Source organism: Phalaenopsis equestris, unplaced genomic scaffold (assembly GCF_001263595.1).
Source record: "Phalaenopsis equestris unplaced genomic scaffold, ASM126359v1 Scaffold000244, whole genome shotgun sequence".
Taxonomy (NCBI): Eukaryota; Viridiplantae; Streptophyta; class Magnoliopsida; order Asparagales; family Orchidaceae; genus Phalaenopsis; species Phalaenopsis equestris.
This window is the reverse complement of record NW_018164686.1, coordinates 367,443-387,416: the sequence shown is the minus strand read 5'-3', so window position 1 is coordinate 387,416 and position 19,974 is coordinate 367,443. Positions and strand designations below refer to the sequence as shown.

Sequence of the window (19,974 nt, the reverse complement as noted above, 5' to 3'; positions counted from 1 at the left end):
GTATCACAGGGGAGGAAGGGGATACACCCACCACAGAAGAAACAAGAGGTGGGGCTACAGCAGACCGAAGATGGGGATGCAACCGATAACAGGATGAAGAGCTCTGACCAAACATTCCACAGTGAGAGAGTATTGGGGATGAGGTCACATCACAATCTTCTGCCAATAACCCTGATGAGAGGAGCCAATCCAAATCTCCCCTGGAAAGGGTTGACTGGTGTCGCGCTCTACAAGCACACAAGCTTCAGATAGTCTGGTTGTATCAAGCGTGGGAGTATCGGTAGTTGCCAATTTATAAAGGGTTATATAATTGAAGAGATGCACATCGAGCCCTACAAAATTAACCCAAGTCAGGATAATAGGAGATTCCAATTTAAGATCAAAATCCACTGTCCATTTCAGAATAAAATCCAAAATCCACTGTTTATTTCAAAATTTTCATAAAGCGATTATTGATTTTGAGAACTTTTTGAACAAAGAGTTGGGTATAATCTGCGTCATTTGAGAGTTGAATAAGAACGTGACGGCCATATAACGAACCAACTTTCCAACTCCCTGTGAGCTTAAGAGAATCAAAATGCTTTCTAATAATCTCAAGCTTGGGATTTCCATACGGAAATTTCCCAACAAGAGTATATCTATATGCTGAAGTTAATATACTTGTTTCTTCATCATTGAGAAACAAAGCGGGTTTGTCATTTTTTCTTCCCAGGATTTTAATAAAGGTATAACCACCTCCAGATTCATGTGCATCATGAAATTCTTGAGGGAAGAAACAGGAACGACGGCCTACTCCGGGAGTAGAACCTCCGGAGACAGCCGCCACATAACTCGGGGTCATTCCCCCATGCCGGAACCAGAAACAAGGAATGCAAATCTCGAAAGCAGACGAAAAAGACCACAGACTGCGACTGGGGAAGAAGGCTGCGATCAGAAAATCGTAGCGTAGGTAGCAAACGAGGACGCAGTTTGCAACTGGGGACAAAGGCTCGGCCGACGCACTCGAACGCAGACGACGACGGAGAACGACGCAGTCTGCGAAGCGACCAATGACGTGCGAGTCTGCGTTCGAAGCCTACGGAACAGTAGCACGGCGAGGAAGATGGAGTGAAAGCCAGAGACTAACGCTAGGTTTCGCCCGATGGCAAAACCCTAGCAGAGGAATTCATTCCCGTTTATAGGTATATATATATATATATATATGATTAACATGAATATATTATGTACAAATATATGAATTTAGCAAAAAAGGTTGAGTTTTAAGAATTAAAGTAGAAAAAATAGATTAAAATTAATATTAGTGATTATATCACTACTTTAATATAATAATATCCATTATTTTGAATCAAATGTGTTGACCTACTATTCCATTTTCTATACATTTGTTAATGTTCTTATTAGTACAAAATTGCTATTAAAGTTTCTAAATAATCTTCTTTTTTTCATGTACAAAATCCTCATATTATTATGAAGGTTACCTCGTATTAGTTGTATATAGAAGTTCCTATTTGAAGTAAATAAATGATAATAAAAATGTAAAAAATATAGTTTACTGGAATGAATGCAAGTGTATGTGTTCCTATTTGAAGTAAATAAATGATAATAAAAATGCAAAAAATATAGTTTACTGGAATGAATGCAAGTGAAATGTGAAATTCACCTTTTTATGATACCGACTAGAAAAGCCTACACTCACTTGTAAATGATAGTAGACTCCTAGATTTTAAAAAGAATATTGACATTGATGCACTTTCTGTGATACAAATTAGAAAATATTCATAAGCCTGTTGCATTATAAAATGAGATCAGATATAATATGTTTTCTCCAATTCACGTTCTTCTTATAAATGAGAATGTTCCTTTTTTTTCACATTTTAATCCTTTTAAAAAAGAAAATGTTTTCTCATTTTATATTGATTTATTTATGAGAACTAGCATATATGTTTCTCAATTTTGTGTTACTGTAATTTAAAACTATAGTATGTAGACTAATTAATGTTTATAACTCATAATTATATAATAAATTTTTACACGACAGTCTTGAGAACTAAATGAGTGAGATGAGAAATTGTGCATTGCCGATGTAAAGCTACTAGTGAAAGGTTTTTACGCTATAAGGATATTGTACAAACAATAATAAATTTGTTGTTATTAATTGAAGGGAATGAACTTCATGATTTTTTTATCTTCTGATCAATGGAAGTTGCTTTTATAAGAAATTTTATGAATAATTGTTTTGATATGATTTAAAATGAGTTGAAGGTCTAAATTTTATCTATTTGTTATCGCTTGATAATCCAAGCTTTCACGCCAAATTGTGTCAATAGAAGTTACATGTGAAAAACTTGCATAGATGATGGTGCATTCATAATATTCTTTTTTATCCCCCCCCCCGACACACACACACACACAAAAAAACAAAAAATAGAGAATCTTCAATAGCAGCTTTCAATTAAAGAATAAACACAAAACGCAAAAAGGTTACACAGATTCTTAATATTCATTTAATTATAAGAACAACATAAACACACAAGTTGATAAGATTACCTCGGTACTGTGAATGCTAAAAACCAAATCCTCCCGTAAAAAATTAATATCCTTCAAACGTTGAACATATTTAGGTAAAAAGCCCTTATGGCTGCACATAGAGAGATTTAAAACAAATTAGTAAAACAGAGGAAAATGCCCCACAAAGCCACATTTCATAATAGAGGCAATTAATGAAAAAAATAGACAAACCAACATAATTTTCGTAATATGATGAAATAACTTGACTGGTTTGTTAAGCTTATAGGAGTTCACAAAACAGAAACAAGAAATGTAAAGCATCAAAATTTGTTAGCATATACAAAAATACTTCACCTTTCTCCATCAGGATGAGTAATTATAATATCCAGGTCACCACAAGATGCTTTCCCGCGTCTATACGATCCTCCACAAATAACCACCACCTGAGAAGTAAAAAGCTGAGCTCTTTTCATGTCTATACATATGGAAGTTTTGTGTTCCCCTAGAAGGAATCATGAAGTCGAATCGGTTTGTATCTCCATGTCCATATTAATGTTTAGCAAATCCGGCTTTGAATAATAATTTACACATTACAATTAGAATATTTTTTAGTCGATCATAATTACCAAATGATGGTCAATAACACGAACCATTAAACATCAAAAGCTAAGATCATTTCCCTATGCCTTCTAGTTTTTTGTAAATACAGATGTGTACTCCAAATTATGAAAGATGATGATACGAACCGGAGAATTGTTCCGTTTTATCCCAAAATGTGTACAAAATTATACAACCTAGAAAATTTTCTAATAAAAAATATACAAAATCAGAGACTGAAAATCTGGAATAGATATAACTATAGAATATTTACAATGGTAAATTCAACGTTGAAATTAAATGATTTATTCAGATTTTTCCATAAGGTCTGCTACATAACTACCATTGATCTATAAGGAAGTAGCAGGCGCCTCACAGATCCGTAAATCGGCGGCAGAGAGGGCTGAGCAAGAGCATGAATCAAGGAGCATTTCCACACATAATAATGTGAAAAAAAAAAAACATGAAAATGAAATTTTTCATAGCTCTGCAGAATAAATGCTTTAAAATGCCCCTCAATGCGGTTAAACCAGCTACTAAGCTTATTCAGAAAAAGAGAAAAATGACAGATAAACAGAGCATTATTAAAATCCATGAAGCTCAATAGGCATAATCTGATGGGTACGAATACTGTTAAAGTGGCTAGTGGAGCTGATGATAATGAAACTAAATGAAAATATCAAATACTTGTTGACCAAACACTAAATATATTGGCCTGCTTGCCAGCTATTGATTTCATGAGATTTCTCACACAATTTACTGATTTATTGTATAAGACTGAGCTTAACAAATATAGTGAATAATCTAAGGCTTTCTACATAATGATAGGGATGAATGCCGGAGCATGCTTTATCTTTTAAAAAAAAGGCTTCAAGTATTGTTACATGAAAAGCATTATTTAAATAAGTTTTAATATTAGCGTGCAATTCATATATTATAAAAAGCTCCTAATGACTAGTTTTTGCTAGGTAATCCAATGTGATACAAACATATATATATATATATATATATGAAAAAGCCCAAGCGCTAATATATTAAAGCAAAAAAGATACAGAAAGGTTGTATGAAAGGGCCTAAAAGAAAAACCAACTCACACAATACAACACACACAAATCTCAAATAAAACAAAGATACATAAAGGTAAAAAACCAAAAAACCACCAACAAACGCAAAAGTGCTACGGACGTCCCACTTTAGTTCTCCCTCTGCCTCTAGTTCTTGGAAGGGAGCCGGCTAACAAATTGGTAAGGTGTGTACCATTACCCGTAGTAACCAAAGTATCATCCACCAGATTCTTGAGCTCAAGTAGGTCTTCATTTTTCTTCTTCCTCTTGAATGTGTAGACCTGTCATTCCTCATTCGAAAGATTGACTCATCTAATCAATAGATTGATCTAAAGGAGGTCGGACAGGTGTAGGTTGTTGCACATCATGATCCCCATGAACCTAAGTAACATTAACATCTTGCTTGACCTGATGAGGCGGTATTAAAGCAAGCAGTAGAAGTATTGCCACCTGTAAAATCGGTGATAGGTTCTAGGGCAGGTGGGGTCTGAAGAATCTCCTTCGCTTCGACGATAGGAGGTTCCAGGGGGATCGTCAATAGTGTCAATAACTTAGTGTAAAAAATGTGTATTTCATCTAAAAGTCCAATTTTCCACTCTCCAACAAAGTGCATAAGCTCAAATTCCTTACGAATAAGGTCCATTTTGGGATGGTCATACAAAAAATTTCCCGACCAAATTCAGAAGAGAGGATGAAGCAAGTTTAATACCATCAGCTTTTGTAAAAAAGATGGCAGACTTCCCATTCTTCTTACCAGGTTTCTTGATGTCCTCCGCCCACTCAAACGAAGGAGGGAAAGAACACGATTTAGATGTACCTGAGGCATGGACACCCACAACGGCAGCAACATACGACCTATCTGAAGCCATCCCCAATAGATGGAGGTGTGGCGTTAAGAACAGTGAAGAAAGCAGTTCTGATAAGCACGCGAAAAACTCGGCGGAGAAAACTCAGTAAGACAGAAAGACAAGCCGCAGAGACGGGAAAACTCACGAGCCGGGAAAACTCGCGAGATGGGAAGACGAGTCGCGACAGGAAGACGAAACAGAATCAGGCGTGAAATTATGTATGTATGTATGTGTATGTATGTATGTATGTATGTATGTATGTATGTATGTATGTATGTATGTATGTATGTATGTATGTATGTATGTATGTATGTATGTATGTGTGTATGTTTGTATATGTGTCTGTGTGTGTGTGTGTGTGTGTGTGTGTGTGTTCAAAATCTTAGACGGCAAATATTGCATGGCGTCGACGGCGCCAAAGTCGGTGCTGGGCAAAATTCTTGAAGATTTGATGAATTTGGACATTTTTTGAAGAGTTATTGGAGGCACCTCTTAGAAAACTGACATTATGCTTTATTTAGAGCAAATATTGATCAGAAAAAGTGGTGGTTAGAGAGGGCTAGTGTGTAATTGAGTTTACTTGAGTGTTCTATTATCTAGTGTGGTGAGTCTAAGAGTGATTTCTCTTAGGAGTTGTTAGAGAGAGATGAGTGAGATATTTCTTTTTCCTTACATCTTTAAAGAGAAAGTCAAGAGTGTTGTAAAGAGAGAAAGAGTCCAAGAGAGACTACAAGGGATTTGCATAGAGGAAGAATTACAAATAAGTGATGTTTATTTATTATTGTTTTATAAATTTTCTTTTAATTATGAAATTCATATTTTGTCGTATCTTCCTCATGAGGTCTGAGTAGTTTTCTTTGTCTTTCTCCCTACTTTGAGATATGGTAAAATGAAGAGATAATTTGGATGTGTCAATTTTAAAATTTAAAATAAATTGTGATGATTTTTCCACTGTGTTCTTAATTAACTTTTCGATCTGGCCAATTGAAATGTTAAAATCTGCTGTGAAACATATGATCCAGGAAATGGAGTATGAGTTCTACAATAAAGTGAGAATCATATTCAATTATATGAAGGAGTGTTCGTTCATAGAATTGGATGCAAATAAATAGGGATATATATATATATATATATATATATCTATTTGCCATTATGGTCAGCTAAAGAATTTTCATATTCCGTGCTATCTGAATTTAAAGTAAAGGGTAGCAACAATTCATCATCATGGTATTCTTCTGTAGTGGATAAAAAGCATTAAAATTTTGGGAAAGTTTCATCCAGACAACACATTTCTTATGTGTTTACATATCAAAAACCTAAAGTTTAATATTTACACTTGTCCTTTTGTTTAAGATGAAGGCAGGGATGCAACAAGCAAATCTCATCTTTTTTAATAGGATTTCCAACGAGGAGGTATATAATTCATCGATATGGTTTCTTCGAGTTCATATCATTTCATTAAAACAAACATGTATAGATGTACAATCCGAGCAGCAGATTTTGTGTTTTAGTTCCTTTTTAATAGCAAAAAAGAGAAATCAACTACAAATGATTATATGCAATAACTGCAATCATATAATGAATTTACAATTTAAATCTAAAAGATACTAAATTAACAGAGAAATAACTCAAATAGAACATTCATGCAAAATTTGGAGGAAGCATCTTGAGAATAAAAATTCTTGGGCTAATTTACTATTTTAAATTTATAAGCTTATGTTGGGCATATTAACTGTATGTGTCTTGGCGGGCGAAAGGCCGGTTGGCATAGGTTTATTGATCTGGCTAATTATTCAATATAGCACTATCACAGTATGAGTTGAATGGGTTGAGATCAGTACTGGAAAGAATAAAATAACCAAAAAAGAAATATGTAATAAAAGAAAAACTAAAATGTAAGTGCATAAAAAATTTCAAAGAGATTGGCACCAGCTGGCATAATAAATGGTTGAACCGCTTATTAGACCATGGTTAGGATTTTTCCCAAAAGCCATCCAAGCTTTCAAAAAACTTTGAATTATTTTTTTTTAAATCTTTGAATAGTTGCCTAGGCCAAGAAAAAAAAGGTAAGAAACCCACAAAATCCATGTTCCATCTTCTAAATCTCAAGAGGATAAATAATGAATCTAAAGAGCAAATGCAAATAATAGAACAAACACCGAATGGTGAGATAGATTTATGCATATCTTCTCCTCTTCCAATAAATCAAGACTTTGATCTCCCCAATAAATGCTTGAAGCTACTGTTGGATTCAAATTTATTTGAAGTAGTTCCCTGTTGACCTCATTTTTAGTGAGGTCTAATTTTCTTCTAAGGGTTTAGGGTCTAGCCTTAAAATTCTCCCTTTAACAATCTTAGAGCCTTAGAAATGGGACCCACCTCATTTTAGAAGTCCAAACTACTTCTTTACCCTTTTGGAGTTCCGCATGTGTGGTTGTTGACCTCTAGCACTTAAGAGGTTTAAACTAATATGAGGAAACTCAAAATGAATTTATATAGGACCATTAAGCCCTAGGATTGCCTTATGCACAATTTGCACATTCGCGCGCACAAACTTTGCAATTCGGACGATCGACATGTTAAATATTGCAATTCACATCACCTACGCTTTTATATATTTGATAGTTAATCGAAACTTACATAAAATTTTGAAACCGTCGATCGCGAGCCCGAAATTTGAAGAAAACCTAATTTTACATGTTTTTGACCCAATCGTCGAGGAGGTTGTCTGAACGACCTCGGATGACGAAACGGACCGCGCCGGCGCGTCCGGAACACTGATTTTAGCTAGGAAGGACACCCACTTTGTTGTAGTTTCGTGCACAAGCAAATAGCGAGCAAATTAAGGGATTTTCAATATTAATTAATTTTTAAAAAAAGAAATTCTTTTTCACTTAAATCTCCAAATCCCTAATTCGCGTAAAACGGTCCGCCACTCCCCTCTTCCTCCTGTTCGCGAACCCATCCGAGGCCGAGCCCTTTCCCGTTCGCGAAACCCGACCGAACTTCCCCTCTTCTTTCTTGCAAAGGATCGGCAAGAGGTCCCCTCCCCCGTGCTCTGGAAAGGTTTCCACGTACTCCCTGTCGTGCTCTGGTAAGGTTTCCACCTCTCCTCCCTTCCTCTGCTATAAAAGCACCATTTTGGGGGGTCTTTAGGGTTGGTCGAAACTTTGGAGAGGGGGGACGTTCTGCCAAAAATTTGAGTGATTCTTCCCTCTTGGTTGGTTTATTCTTTGTGTGCTTAGAGTTTTCGTTTTCTCTGTTCTCCTTTGAGCAAAAGAAGGGTTGTTGTTGAAATCGCTGGCGGTGGTGTGTCGTTGTTGAAGCTCTGTCGTTGGACTCTCTCTTGTCGAAAGCCCTCTTCCTTCTGCTTTCTTCAGATATTTGGGATCTTACTGTTTTCCTCTTTGGTTTATTTGTGAGATACTTCATGCAATAAGAGGTGTCCCTGTGTTCTCGATCTAATTAAAAAAGCGTCTTCTCTTATCTTCTGAAATACGATTTATTGACTCAACATATGGATGGTGGTATAGGCTTTAGATTTGTACATATATAAGAATTGGGTGGTATGGAAGTAAATTCCCTTATTTAAAAAAAAAATTGATCTGTGGCTTCCTGACTGAATCATCTTGGAATAATATCAAAAGGCTTGTGGAATTGTCACTTTGAAAACGTCGAACACATTTCTTAGATGCTAGGCACAGTCATCTAGGGACAATAACTACTAACTATGAATCTAGATCAATCCTTAAGTATTTAAAGAAGTGGTTTTCACTGCTGAGAATAACTTATGGAGAGCTCCATGATTTCTGAGATGGACAACGACCGAATAAAACCAACTGTAGGAGCAGGCGGGCATTCTAAAACGAGTATTGAAAGAAGTGGGGAAGGTAATGCGTGAGAGTAAGAGCATGCTTTATAAATCAATGGAAGAGCTACAACTTGATCTAGCTGAGATAAGGTAACTTTGATCCTTACAGGTGTGGTATACTCAAATAAAATATTTATGCAAAACTCTGAAAGTCTTTATTTATTGGGAATACAAATCATATATACTGATGCTACTTTATTTCTTAATTTCTATTATCTTGTTCATTCTAAATGCAGAAACGTGCTTATAATGTTGATCCCATTGAGAATGGTTTGTGCTCTGTTGTGTTTTATCATTTTGTTGGTTTTCATATGCTGCAAATTTTCTAGATTCGGCTCTTTTCAGATTTCTTGTTGGGTTTCCTCCGTTCCTAACATCGGCAAGGATTTACTGCTAATTCTTGCTTTTTGAACCTTCGTTGTTTCTTAATGGATTCTGCGCTTACTACATGAAGGATTCATCTTTGATTTGGGGAATGAGATAAGGAAAATTCACATACATACCACACAGATTTTGGGTGTTGGAATATTCAAGACATTAGCTTCGATCTTAACACATTTATTATTTCACACATGCATGAAAATTTAGGACAGTTGCATTTAGTTATTCCCTGTTTTATATTCTAAATATTTTGGTAAGAAAAACAGTAAATTTTCCTTTAGATTTTGAAGAGCTGCTAGATTTCTTTTGTTTTATATTTTTGGATGGTTGAAAAGAATTGCAAACAGTTTCTTCTTTTCTTTGCTCTGTTTTGAAGAGTTGTAGTTTGTTTTGTTTTGTGATTTGGACATATGGACTGATGGTATCTAGATTTCCTTTGGAAGTTATAACGAAGTGTCTATGCTTTGGTTGGAAAGTTACGGTATTCGTTGTTTCTTGGCTCTCAATTAAAAAAATTGCAGTCGTATGGTTCTCTTTATTTTGGCTTGTTGAAGCTGAGCTTTAGAGCATTAATGGTTCTCTTTACTTTGGTCTGTTGAAATTAAACCTTGGAACTTTGGAATTTAAACACCTTTAGGCTAATTCGCTTGCGGTTTTGCCCCTTGCTTAACTGATTTTTTTTTAGAATTGGGTTGGCCTCCTTTTTTATCTTTTTTCTTATCTATGGTTAAGTCAAAAATGAAAATTTCTAATTTAATTATTTGGAAAACACTTAAAATGTATTTGAGGACTAGTTAAAAAAAAAACTTAATTGAGGGTAAAACACCTTAACTCATTTCAAACACGAGTTAAAGTGTAGGCTTCCTAGATTTTATGAGCACATCTTAGGTGGGAGTTAATCTATCTAATTTTTAAATGAATGATGAAACTAGGCACTTGACCTTAATTCACAAGTTGATTAAAACACTAAACATGAGGATACACTAAGATGTGATTCATAACTTCTTTAATTAAATCAAGTAGTGAAATTTCCGCTATGACTTAACCTACAGTGAAGCCCAATGCTACGGGATTTGAGCTTGAGCCTTACACTTAAATCCTTCTGACAATTGAGGACATTCATAATGCCACATATAATCACATATTTCTGGTCCTTTAAAGTGACATCATGTTTTATTTTACTCATTCGTGCTTTTTTTTAGATTTTTTTATACCAGATTTTCTAGCAATTTGCTTAAGTTTCATGTAATTTGTTGTTTTTTTTATTGCATTATTTACTTTAATGCACTTGCTAAACTCCTTGAGTAGAGAACAATAGGACATATGTTAGGAGGTACATCGGGCCCTTGAGACCCAACAATTGCATGTACATTTAAACTTAAAATTAAACCTGAAACTGATACGACGTGGAACTTGGAGCTAACACCGTGGGCAGGGGGCAACACGACGAGGATGTACAAGACAGCTTTGAAAGAGAAAATAGGTCTACAACAACAAACATTTCCTTAGAATTAAACAATCCATAGGATTTCGAGGTAGTCTGTCTAGCGCTACATAAATCCTCACTTTATCTTTTAGGCCTTTGTACAACCCTGTTGTGCAATCTAAGCCCTACTTCGTTTTAGGCTACGAGGTTGTCGCCCGATACGACATAAACCCCCATATCTTCCAGGTCATTTGTATGACTGTGTCACACAAATATAAGTTCTAAATAATAGAAATGGCATGATGAAACATCAAATAACATAATAATATATGCTCGAAATTAAAGTCAAATAATAGAATAGTTTGAGAAGTCATCGAGGTTTCCCTCATATGCTCGAAATTAAAGTCAAATAATAGAATAGTTTGGGAAGTCATCGAGGTTTCCCTCATGATCCGTGACATCCCCTACTTTTCTTTTCTTTGATTCCAGAAATAAATGTTCTCAGTTGGTCTTCTTCCCACTTTACATTTCTATGTCCAACCTTCAAAACCCTAAGCATTGAATTAATGAAGGTGGATACCTTTGATCATCATCGAGAGTTCTTTTAAGTGACTTTAGTCATTTGAGAGGTAATTAACTATAGGGGGTTTGCCTCTATAGGGAGCTTTAAGAACACAGGTAAGATAAACCATATCTAATTTTTAATCTTAAGTAGAGAAATTTGTTGGTCAACATAAATTGTTCGCAGACCAGACAAATGTCATAAATTCTGTAGTTTATTTAATCGAGTCTCACTGTCAAGTAACGGGCATATTCCTCGAAAGGTGCATTACTTACGGTGTTATGGTCGTTTATTTAACTTATTAAATGAATGAGATCCATCCAGTCTCATTTTTCAAAAATTAAAATATTATTTTCAAGAAAATCAAGTTTATATATATATATATATATATATATTCCAAAAATATAATAAAAATAACGGCAGACATTCCCATAGAAAAATCCTCTACTTTAAGATCAATAAGAACAAGAGAAGATTATGGTTGTTGAAACATGAGATTTCGCAAGCATCATATCTTAGAAATAGGTCATCAACTTACAAGTGAGTCCCCAATTATCTTTTCTAAAGAATGAAAAGATGAACTGAATACTTCAAGAAAAAGTGGGACCGTAAAGAAAGCATGAATTTTAAAAAGTAACCATTTAAATGACATTGCCTTTCAACTGGGTTGATCAAGTTGATTGTGACAAAGTAAATTTAAAATTCAAATGTAGAGTTGATGAGGCAACTAAATATGTACAAAATTTTCACCATTCGAAAAAAACCAACATTTTTTTCTAATCTTTTGATTTGAATTGATATATGGAATCACACGGTAACAAAAAAAAATATTGAATCAAAGTTTAGATGACGATCTGCCAGGCCTGCTCCAACGTGATTTTAAATTCTCAAGTATGATTTTAAATTTCTATAGAGATCAATTTGTCAAATTATATATCAATGGAAAGCTTTGAAGTATGGTTTATGCAGAATCATAATTTCCTATATTTGGATTATGTGGCGAATCAAGTATGCTCAAATTTCCAAAAATGTGGCATGGAAGAAAATATGACAACTATGGCAACTTGAGGTACATTTGCCAGTTCATAGTTAAGTCAAGGACATATATCTTTCTAAGAGTTAATGAGTAAAAGGCATCAAGGTCAAAGAATAAATTTTAATAATGATAAAAATAAAATCAAGCCTTATAGCATCTTCACTCTTCCAACAAATCTTAATTTCATGACTTGTAGATCCCTACTAGGTTTCAATTAGTGAACAAACATTTGAAGCATGGCAAGTTGCGTGATTATAAGTTTACTAATATCCAATTAAATTCTACCAAAGTTAAAGAATAGCCATCTTAATATAAAACCTTGGGCAAACTGTGAAACTCCTTAAGTAGAATGTGACGAACTCTTAAACATCAAGACGTTTTTTGGTGTAACGGTGGAATTTTAATAGAAACTCTAAAGTGTGCTCATCATGGAGCACTCCTAAGATGGTGACCTCTTGGGAAGTTACATCAACTAAACGGACAATATATTAAGAGTGTTACATCATGGGAGACATCCATCATAGGAAGGCTACGCCATGGAGACACCCATCTTAGAAGTGCTCCATATGTTCTATATGGCATTTAGTTCCCATCTTTTGTCACAAATGGTATCAGAGCATTACACCAACCACAAGATGGGAAATAAGTGTCATATAGAACAAAGTACGACGTCATGGGAGACACCTCTTGAACCCAAGATGGGACAAAGTGCTACATGATGGTAGCCACCTTTTGAATTTGTAAGGGTCACTTCTAAAATCATATGTCTTGTGGATGATTCTGGAATAAGAGAACAGGCGTACTTATGTGGGGAGATTGCGAAACCCCTTAAGTAGAATGGCGTCGAACTTTTAAACATCGCGGCGCATTTTGGTTTAATGGTGAAATTTCAATAGAAACTCCAAAGTTAAGAATGTGCATGATGGAACACTCCTAAGATGAGAGACCTCCTAGAAAGTTACAGCAACGGGGCAAAACCATGAGACCATTTTGGTCAAAGCGGACAATACCTTGATGGGTTAGAGTTCGGGCAATCACATGAAGGTTAACTAAGCTAAAGAATATCCATCTTAATATGAAAGTTGGGCAAACACTATTTGCACATTCATTTTAAGTGTCTCATCCATGCTTGATGGAGCTCAAATCCAAACGAAAATTAAAAAATAATAAAATGATATGTTGTCATTTGTCCAGCTCGTCAAATAAACTCATAAATAACTAAAAGTTTGTTCGCCCTACGCAAATTCGAAGCTCTGGCTCCCTTCCTCAGCTCCATTATGCGAACAAAGCGCCTCTTCTTCATCTTCCTCAGCTCCACTATGTGAGCACCGCGCCGAGTTCTCCTCCTACCTCCTTTGCCTTTAGTCGCGACTCTAGTTGATACTGCAAGCCCTCGAAACAGCCTTCTCCTCCTCCGCACGGTATCGACACACAAAACCGCAACTTCCTCCTTTTCAACTTCAATTGACTAGGGCTTCGCACAGGGCAACACGTGTGTGGTCTTTCTCCTTACTCCTCTTCCTCCGCACGTAAGCACAGTATCAAAGCCACTCAACCACCTTCCTTCCCTTCCTCCCTTCGATTTCTTCTTCTCCTTCACCTCTACGGTTTGATTTATCGCCCCTCTGATTCCTTCGTTCAAAAGAAGGCACACAACTCTTAAGTCGTAATTGAAATGAAGTGTATCCTGGGTGTCTATCGATTTATTATTATTATTATTATTATTATTATTATTATTATTATATTTATTTGTTGTTTAATTTGAGTTATTACACTTTTGGAGCAAAGGATTGTAACTGAGGAGCATCAAAGGTGGCTATCCAAGTTACGAAAATATGATTTTGAGAGTCAGTACTAATAAGGATTGAAGAACAAGGTCAAAGATATACTGTCGAGAAAGGTGGAGAAGCCCTAGCTGATAATATTATCGGTTCCCTTGGTCTTAAAGAGTGGTGGTCAAAAGTGGTTATCCAAGTTATTTGGAAGCATTGAATCAAGAGAGCAGGCAGAATGAAGGGTTGAGAAAAATACAAGCAGGGTTGCTATAGGATTCAAACAGTCACCCAGGATATGTACTGAGAGGGAAACAACTACTCTATCAGGGCTGGTTCTTGCTGCCGAGGGCATCAAATTATATCGCCTAACTACTGTAGGAATTTCATGGCAATGTAATCAAGGGACACTCGGGGGTACAAAAGGCTTACAGTTAACTATCAGCAGAGTTATATTGGATGGGAATACATAGAGATATAAAGGATATAGTGGTGAGGTGCAATGTCTGCTAACGACAAAAGTATTCGGCTATAGTGCCAAGAGAATCACTGCAGCCCCTAAATTTACCCGAGAAGGTAAGGAAGGATGTGATGAAGGACTTTATAAAGTGGTTTGCAGTGATATTAGCGGTAGTGGACCGTCGAAGCAAGTACACACATTTCATTCCATTAAGACACCCTTACATTGTTGTCTCAGGCGCCACGGTGTTCATTCGCGAAGTGGTTTGTTTGCATGATGTTTCAGAATCTATTGTATCAAACAGGGATAAGGTGTTCGTAAACATTTATGGAAGAAACTATTCAGGTTACAAGAAACAGTCCTAAAGAGAAGCACAATATATCATCCCCAGACAAATGGTCGGACAGAGATGGTCAACAGGAGTGTAGAGATGTACCTACGTTGTTTTGTATCAGATGCTCTGAAGCAATGGGCAAAGTGGATTAATTGGGCGGAGTATTTGTACAAATGCTTTGTACAATACCGCGACATAGACAACCCCTTTCAAGATTTTGTATGGGGATACACCTCACTTGATATGCTATGGGAATAGCACCACACAAGTATCCAATGTAGACTGGTACTTAGAGGAGAGAGGTAGGATATTGGTCGGGCTCAAGGAGCATCTACTGAGGACTCAACAGATCATGAAGAGGAAGACAGACAGACATAAGAGAGAGATACACTTTGAACCCGGTGACATGATTATTTGAAGCTGAGGCCTTACTGGCAGAAGACACTGCCCAGAAGGAACAACAAGAAACTTTCTCCACGATACTTTGGACTTTACAAGATTACGACATGCATTAGGGTAGTGGCATATCGTCTGAAGCTACCACCTTCATCATCATTGCATTCAATCTTTCACGTATCACAACTGAGGCGTGTTCTTGGAGATCACGTACCCTCTTCTTCACTACCTCAGACACTGACAGAGGACATGGAAGAGGTTCTTCAAAGAGGTGCACCGAAGAAGGGCGGGAGCGAAGGAGGTACCGATTAATTGGAAAGATCTGCAGACAATTAAGCGATATAGAAGTCGTATGAAGTGATCCAGATTAGTTTCCAGCATTACACATTGAAGACAATTTGCTTTTTTGGAAGGGAAGTAATGATACGCCGGCTCTTCTAGTGAGGTTGGCACTGTCAAGATTTGCACACGCACTGATCCAGGGACCGACCTGGACCAACCAGACCCGGTTGGCCCAACTTTGGGGGTGGAAACCCAAGTAGAAATTGAGGATGATTCCAACAGTCAGATGGGGCCCATGCACTCTTTAATCACATACACGAGAAAAGAATTAGGGCAAAAATTTAAGGAGACCTTGGGGGGTATTTATTAAGGGAAAGTAGCTAGGGTTTGCTTTATGTTATATTTGCTCACAGTTTTCCATTTGGAGCCTTGTTTCTAGCGGCATCCAGGTTTTGTGGAGAAACAATCTACTTCTCGAATTGTAGATCAAAGTTGTATCTTGTTGTTCTGTTAGGAGATAACAAAACTAGCCCTAATTTTAATTTTCCCACTTATTTCGTGCCATTTTTTGGCTGATTATGGATCTGGCGTTTATCAATTACAAGATTGTAAGTTTATACAAAATGATTGAAAAAAATATTATTCCATGTCAATCACAATCCAATATTTTGATCATCACAGAAATATCAATTTATCCTTATGCATGTCAGCTCAAAATTTCTATCAACAACTCTTTATATATTGAAAACATTATACAATCATTTCATCATCAAAACTATTGAGCATATCCTTTTGATGTACATAAGCAGAAAAACATTCATCCAAAAATGTGGCATGCGGTTAAACGACTTCACAGAATTCTCATTGAGGATATCTTTTTCGATGAAAGTAGAAAAGAATTCATCCAAAAACCTCTCATTAGTGGAGAATGAAATTAAACTATTGATCTTGTAATTGATAAAATCAAAGCTAATTTCACAAGTATACCAAATTAAATGAATAAGGAATAACTGAAATGAATATTATAAAATTATTATTATTATTTATTTGTTTAATTATAGTCAGCCAAACTTTATTATTCGAACAGAAATACAAGTATTGGACTGGAAACCGTATTAAGAAAACTAGCCAAATAGCCATATTCAGGCAATACCCATTTGATCTTTTTTCACAACGTAAACCAACTCTAGATGCCACATTAGATTGGGTTTTGACAAGTGGTTCACATTTTTTAGGGAAAGCGCCGTTACAAATAAATTATTCAAATTCACGTTTATGAGGTAAACTATACATACATCAAATGAATATTATAAAATTATTATTATTATTTATTTGTTTAATTATAGTCAGCCAAACTTTATTATTCGAACAGAAATACAAGTATTGGCCTGGAAACCGTATTAAGAAAACTAGCCAAATAGCCATATTCAGGCAATACCCATTTGATCTTTTTTCACAACGTAAACCAACTCTAGATGCCACATTAGATTGGGTTTTGACAAGTGGTTCACATTTTTTAGGGAAAGCACCGTTACAAATAAATTATTCAAATTCACGTTTATGAGGTAAACTATACATACATCAAATGAGATCCATATTCATATTTACCTTTTCATCTTTCTCAAAGTGCTCCAATTTAGATAACTTTCTAGTGCTTACAATTTCCTGAATCTGCAAAGGAAATAGGTAAATAAATTGGTCAATATACATTTCAAAATTTTCAGTCTTCTAAAATAGCGACTTACATGATCCTGCAATGACTTCCCAATAGCAGGAAGATGTTTGACTTGATCAACATTTTCAATTTTAAAAGATAATTTCTCTATCACTGGAATGGCTTTTTGATAACTAAATGACCTGCGCTCATCGCCTAAAGCTTTGAGCCATCAATGTACATAGAAAACAAAAGCAAAAATGTAATGCAAAATTTTGGCAGAAAAATACAAAAATGAATAATCCGAGTGAAAATGGCACATATCTTCTGCACACATACCTCTATAGATGTTTACAAGTTTCCCGAATATCTCAGTAATGTCCTTATTGAGATCAGGAGGACTGTACAGCGAAGATAACTGAAAGAAAACATATAGAGCACATAGTTAAGCTTTGGAGCCTCCAAGCATTAAGAAAAGGCATCCAATCGTCAGCAAATAAGCTATGCATGTAGGAGTGGAACAATTTAATAGAAAGTCATATTTTTATAAAGCATAAAAAGAAATCAACAGAAAACTAAATGTTGATGTACAACAACAGCTCCAACAGAAGCCAAAAACTACACGCAGTAAGTGGCAGACGGGGCTGCTCATAATGTTTCTGAACTATATTCTTTGGCCAATCATATCTATTTTTTTCAGACAAAAAAGTGGTTACTCTACACTTGGGTATGATCATACATTGGTCTAAAAGGAACAGGTCAGCCTCAAAATACCTTAAAAAGGATGCCCATACTTAAAAATGTACATAAACACATTCTACGGGTCAACTCGCCAAAAGAGTTCAAACTACTTCAAAGTAAACTCACAAACCAAACTCAAGATAAACTCACTAGCCCGATTCAAGATGAATTCGCAGGCAAAGCACAATATAGCTTGTCAGTCAAACACAAGACAAATTTCCCAATTGATCTCGAGAAGAATTCACCAAATTCATGGTAAAACCATCAAATAAACCAAGCTCAAGCATAGTCGCCCAAGCCCAGTAGCTTGTTCGGCTACTTCCTAAATGGATCAATGACTTCTCGGCAAGTTGACTGTAAGTCTGTGTTCTCAGTCAAGCTACACATTTCATGCATTTTACAATGAGTAACCAATGAGTTTTGCTTTATATTTTTCTTCTTCATGTAACTCAATATGTAGTTTTTTTTCTGTAGCACTCAAATAACAACCCAAAACTATAAAATTAGGGTTGTGAAAAGAGGCGGGGTGTAAGTAATCTAGCCTAAATTCCTGTAATTGATATTAATATAGTGAAATCTTATAGCTTCTCTCTCTAAATTACCACTTTTATCTCTCATTTTTCTCTTTGTGCTCTGTAAGATTCTGGTGTGATTCATGGGCATTTCAGTATTCAACAATAAAAGATATCTATAAGACATGCAACAACGTATCAAATAAAAGCAATAGATAAATTTATATGGATATTCCTTAGATGATGGATCTCACTTCTTTTGATTCTTCGGGAACATTAGTACCACGACCAAGAGGACTGGAGACACCATCTGAATCACTTTGCGTCTTGAGTTTTCTTTCATCTGTTGCCTCTTCATCCCTAAGAACTTTGTCTGAATCTTCATGGAAAGAAACACCTATCATGCTATCCTCAGCAGTGAGAGAATCATCTGCAGCTCTCAAACCATGAGCCACAGTTTTGCTCCTTTTGCTGGATAATAAATCATCATTGCAGGACTGAGATAATTTGGCATGCTCTTTGGATGTTGATGTTATAGTATATGAATCATAGGGCAATTTTTCTCCTGACTTCAAGCAGTCTTCCAACCATTGATAATTGATCAAACTCTGCAATAGACATTACCTATCAGAATACAATACATTATGAAGTCTAAACTTTTAATATAAAATTACACACAAGACTTGAAAAGCTTCTCAATAAAATAATTGAAACAAAAAGGAACAAATTTTGAGGCATAAGAGCCATTGAAGGGCAAAAACCCTCAAAGGAACTGGCAGTCGATCATTTTATTTAGGAATTTTGAGCATGTGCTGAGCTCAACCACTTGAAGTCAACTTGATGTCACCCCTAGAGGTCATTGTCGGTCAACTTTTTTTCGATTGATTAGATTTGAAAAATATGATATATGAAAATAAATTTTTGAGATTTAATTTAAATATAAAAGATATATAGTTTGGGTTTTGAAAGTAGTATATTTTAAATTTTAAAAAATGAGACCAAATGGATCTCATTAGTCTGATAGTTTGCAAAATCGTGTCTGATACCGCAAATACTACACCTTCCCGAGAGATAAGTGTAGACCTCAGCGATAGACCCAATCCTGCAAACTAAGAGATTTGTGACATCCGTTTGGTCTGCGAACCTTTTATATATGACCGACAAATTCCCCTATTTAATACAAAGATTAAATAGGGTTTATTTTACCTGGGTTCCAAGTTCCCTATAGAGGCAAGCCCCTATAGTTAATTACATCCCAAATGACGGGAGTCACTTGAGAAAACTCTCGATAATGATCAATGGTTCTAGTCTACAAGAATTCAAGGTTCAGGTTTTCGAGGTAGGACGTAGAAGGGCAAATGGGAGTGGCTCAAACATGAACAGTTATTTCAGGAGTCCAAAGGAAAGAAAAGGTAGGGGATGTCACAGATCCTGAGGAGAACCCTCAGTGACTTCCCAAACTATCCTAATGTGTGGCTGCATTTTTAGAGATGATGTTATTTAAATGTTCAATCCTGCCAATTTTATTAT

At 35.7% G+C, this 19,974-nt stretch overlaps 1 protein-coding gene across 1 annotated transcript in view; it reads right to left on the bottom strand.

Moving 5' to 3' along the window:
- LOC110024086 (DNA polymerase lambda) overlaps window positions 1–19,974 on the bottom strand; it is a 38,516-nt gene that overhangs the window by 8,103 nt on the left and 10,439 nt on the right. Inside the window, exons 3-9 of the mRNA XM_020723829.1 lie at window positions 18,699–19,052; window positions 17,531–17,609; window positions 17,283–17,413; window positions 17,146–17,208; window positions 15,404–15,577; window positions 2,863–3,014; window positions 2,548–2,638 (exon numbers count right to left, since the gene is read on the bottom strand). Coding sequence (XP_020579488.1) covers window positions 2,548–2,638; window positions 2,863–3,014; window positions 15,404–15,577; window positions 17,146–17,208; window positions 17,283–17,413; window positions 17,531–17,609; window positions 18,699–19,052 — 1,044 coding nt within the window. The remainder of the gene's footprint in view (window positions 1–2,547; window positions 2,639–2,862; window positions 3,015–15,403; window positions 15,578–17,145; window positions 17,209–17,282; window positions 17,414–17,530; window positions 17,610–18,698; window positions 19,053–19,974) is intronic.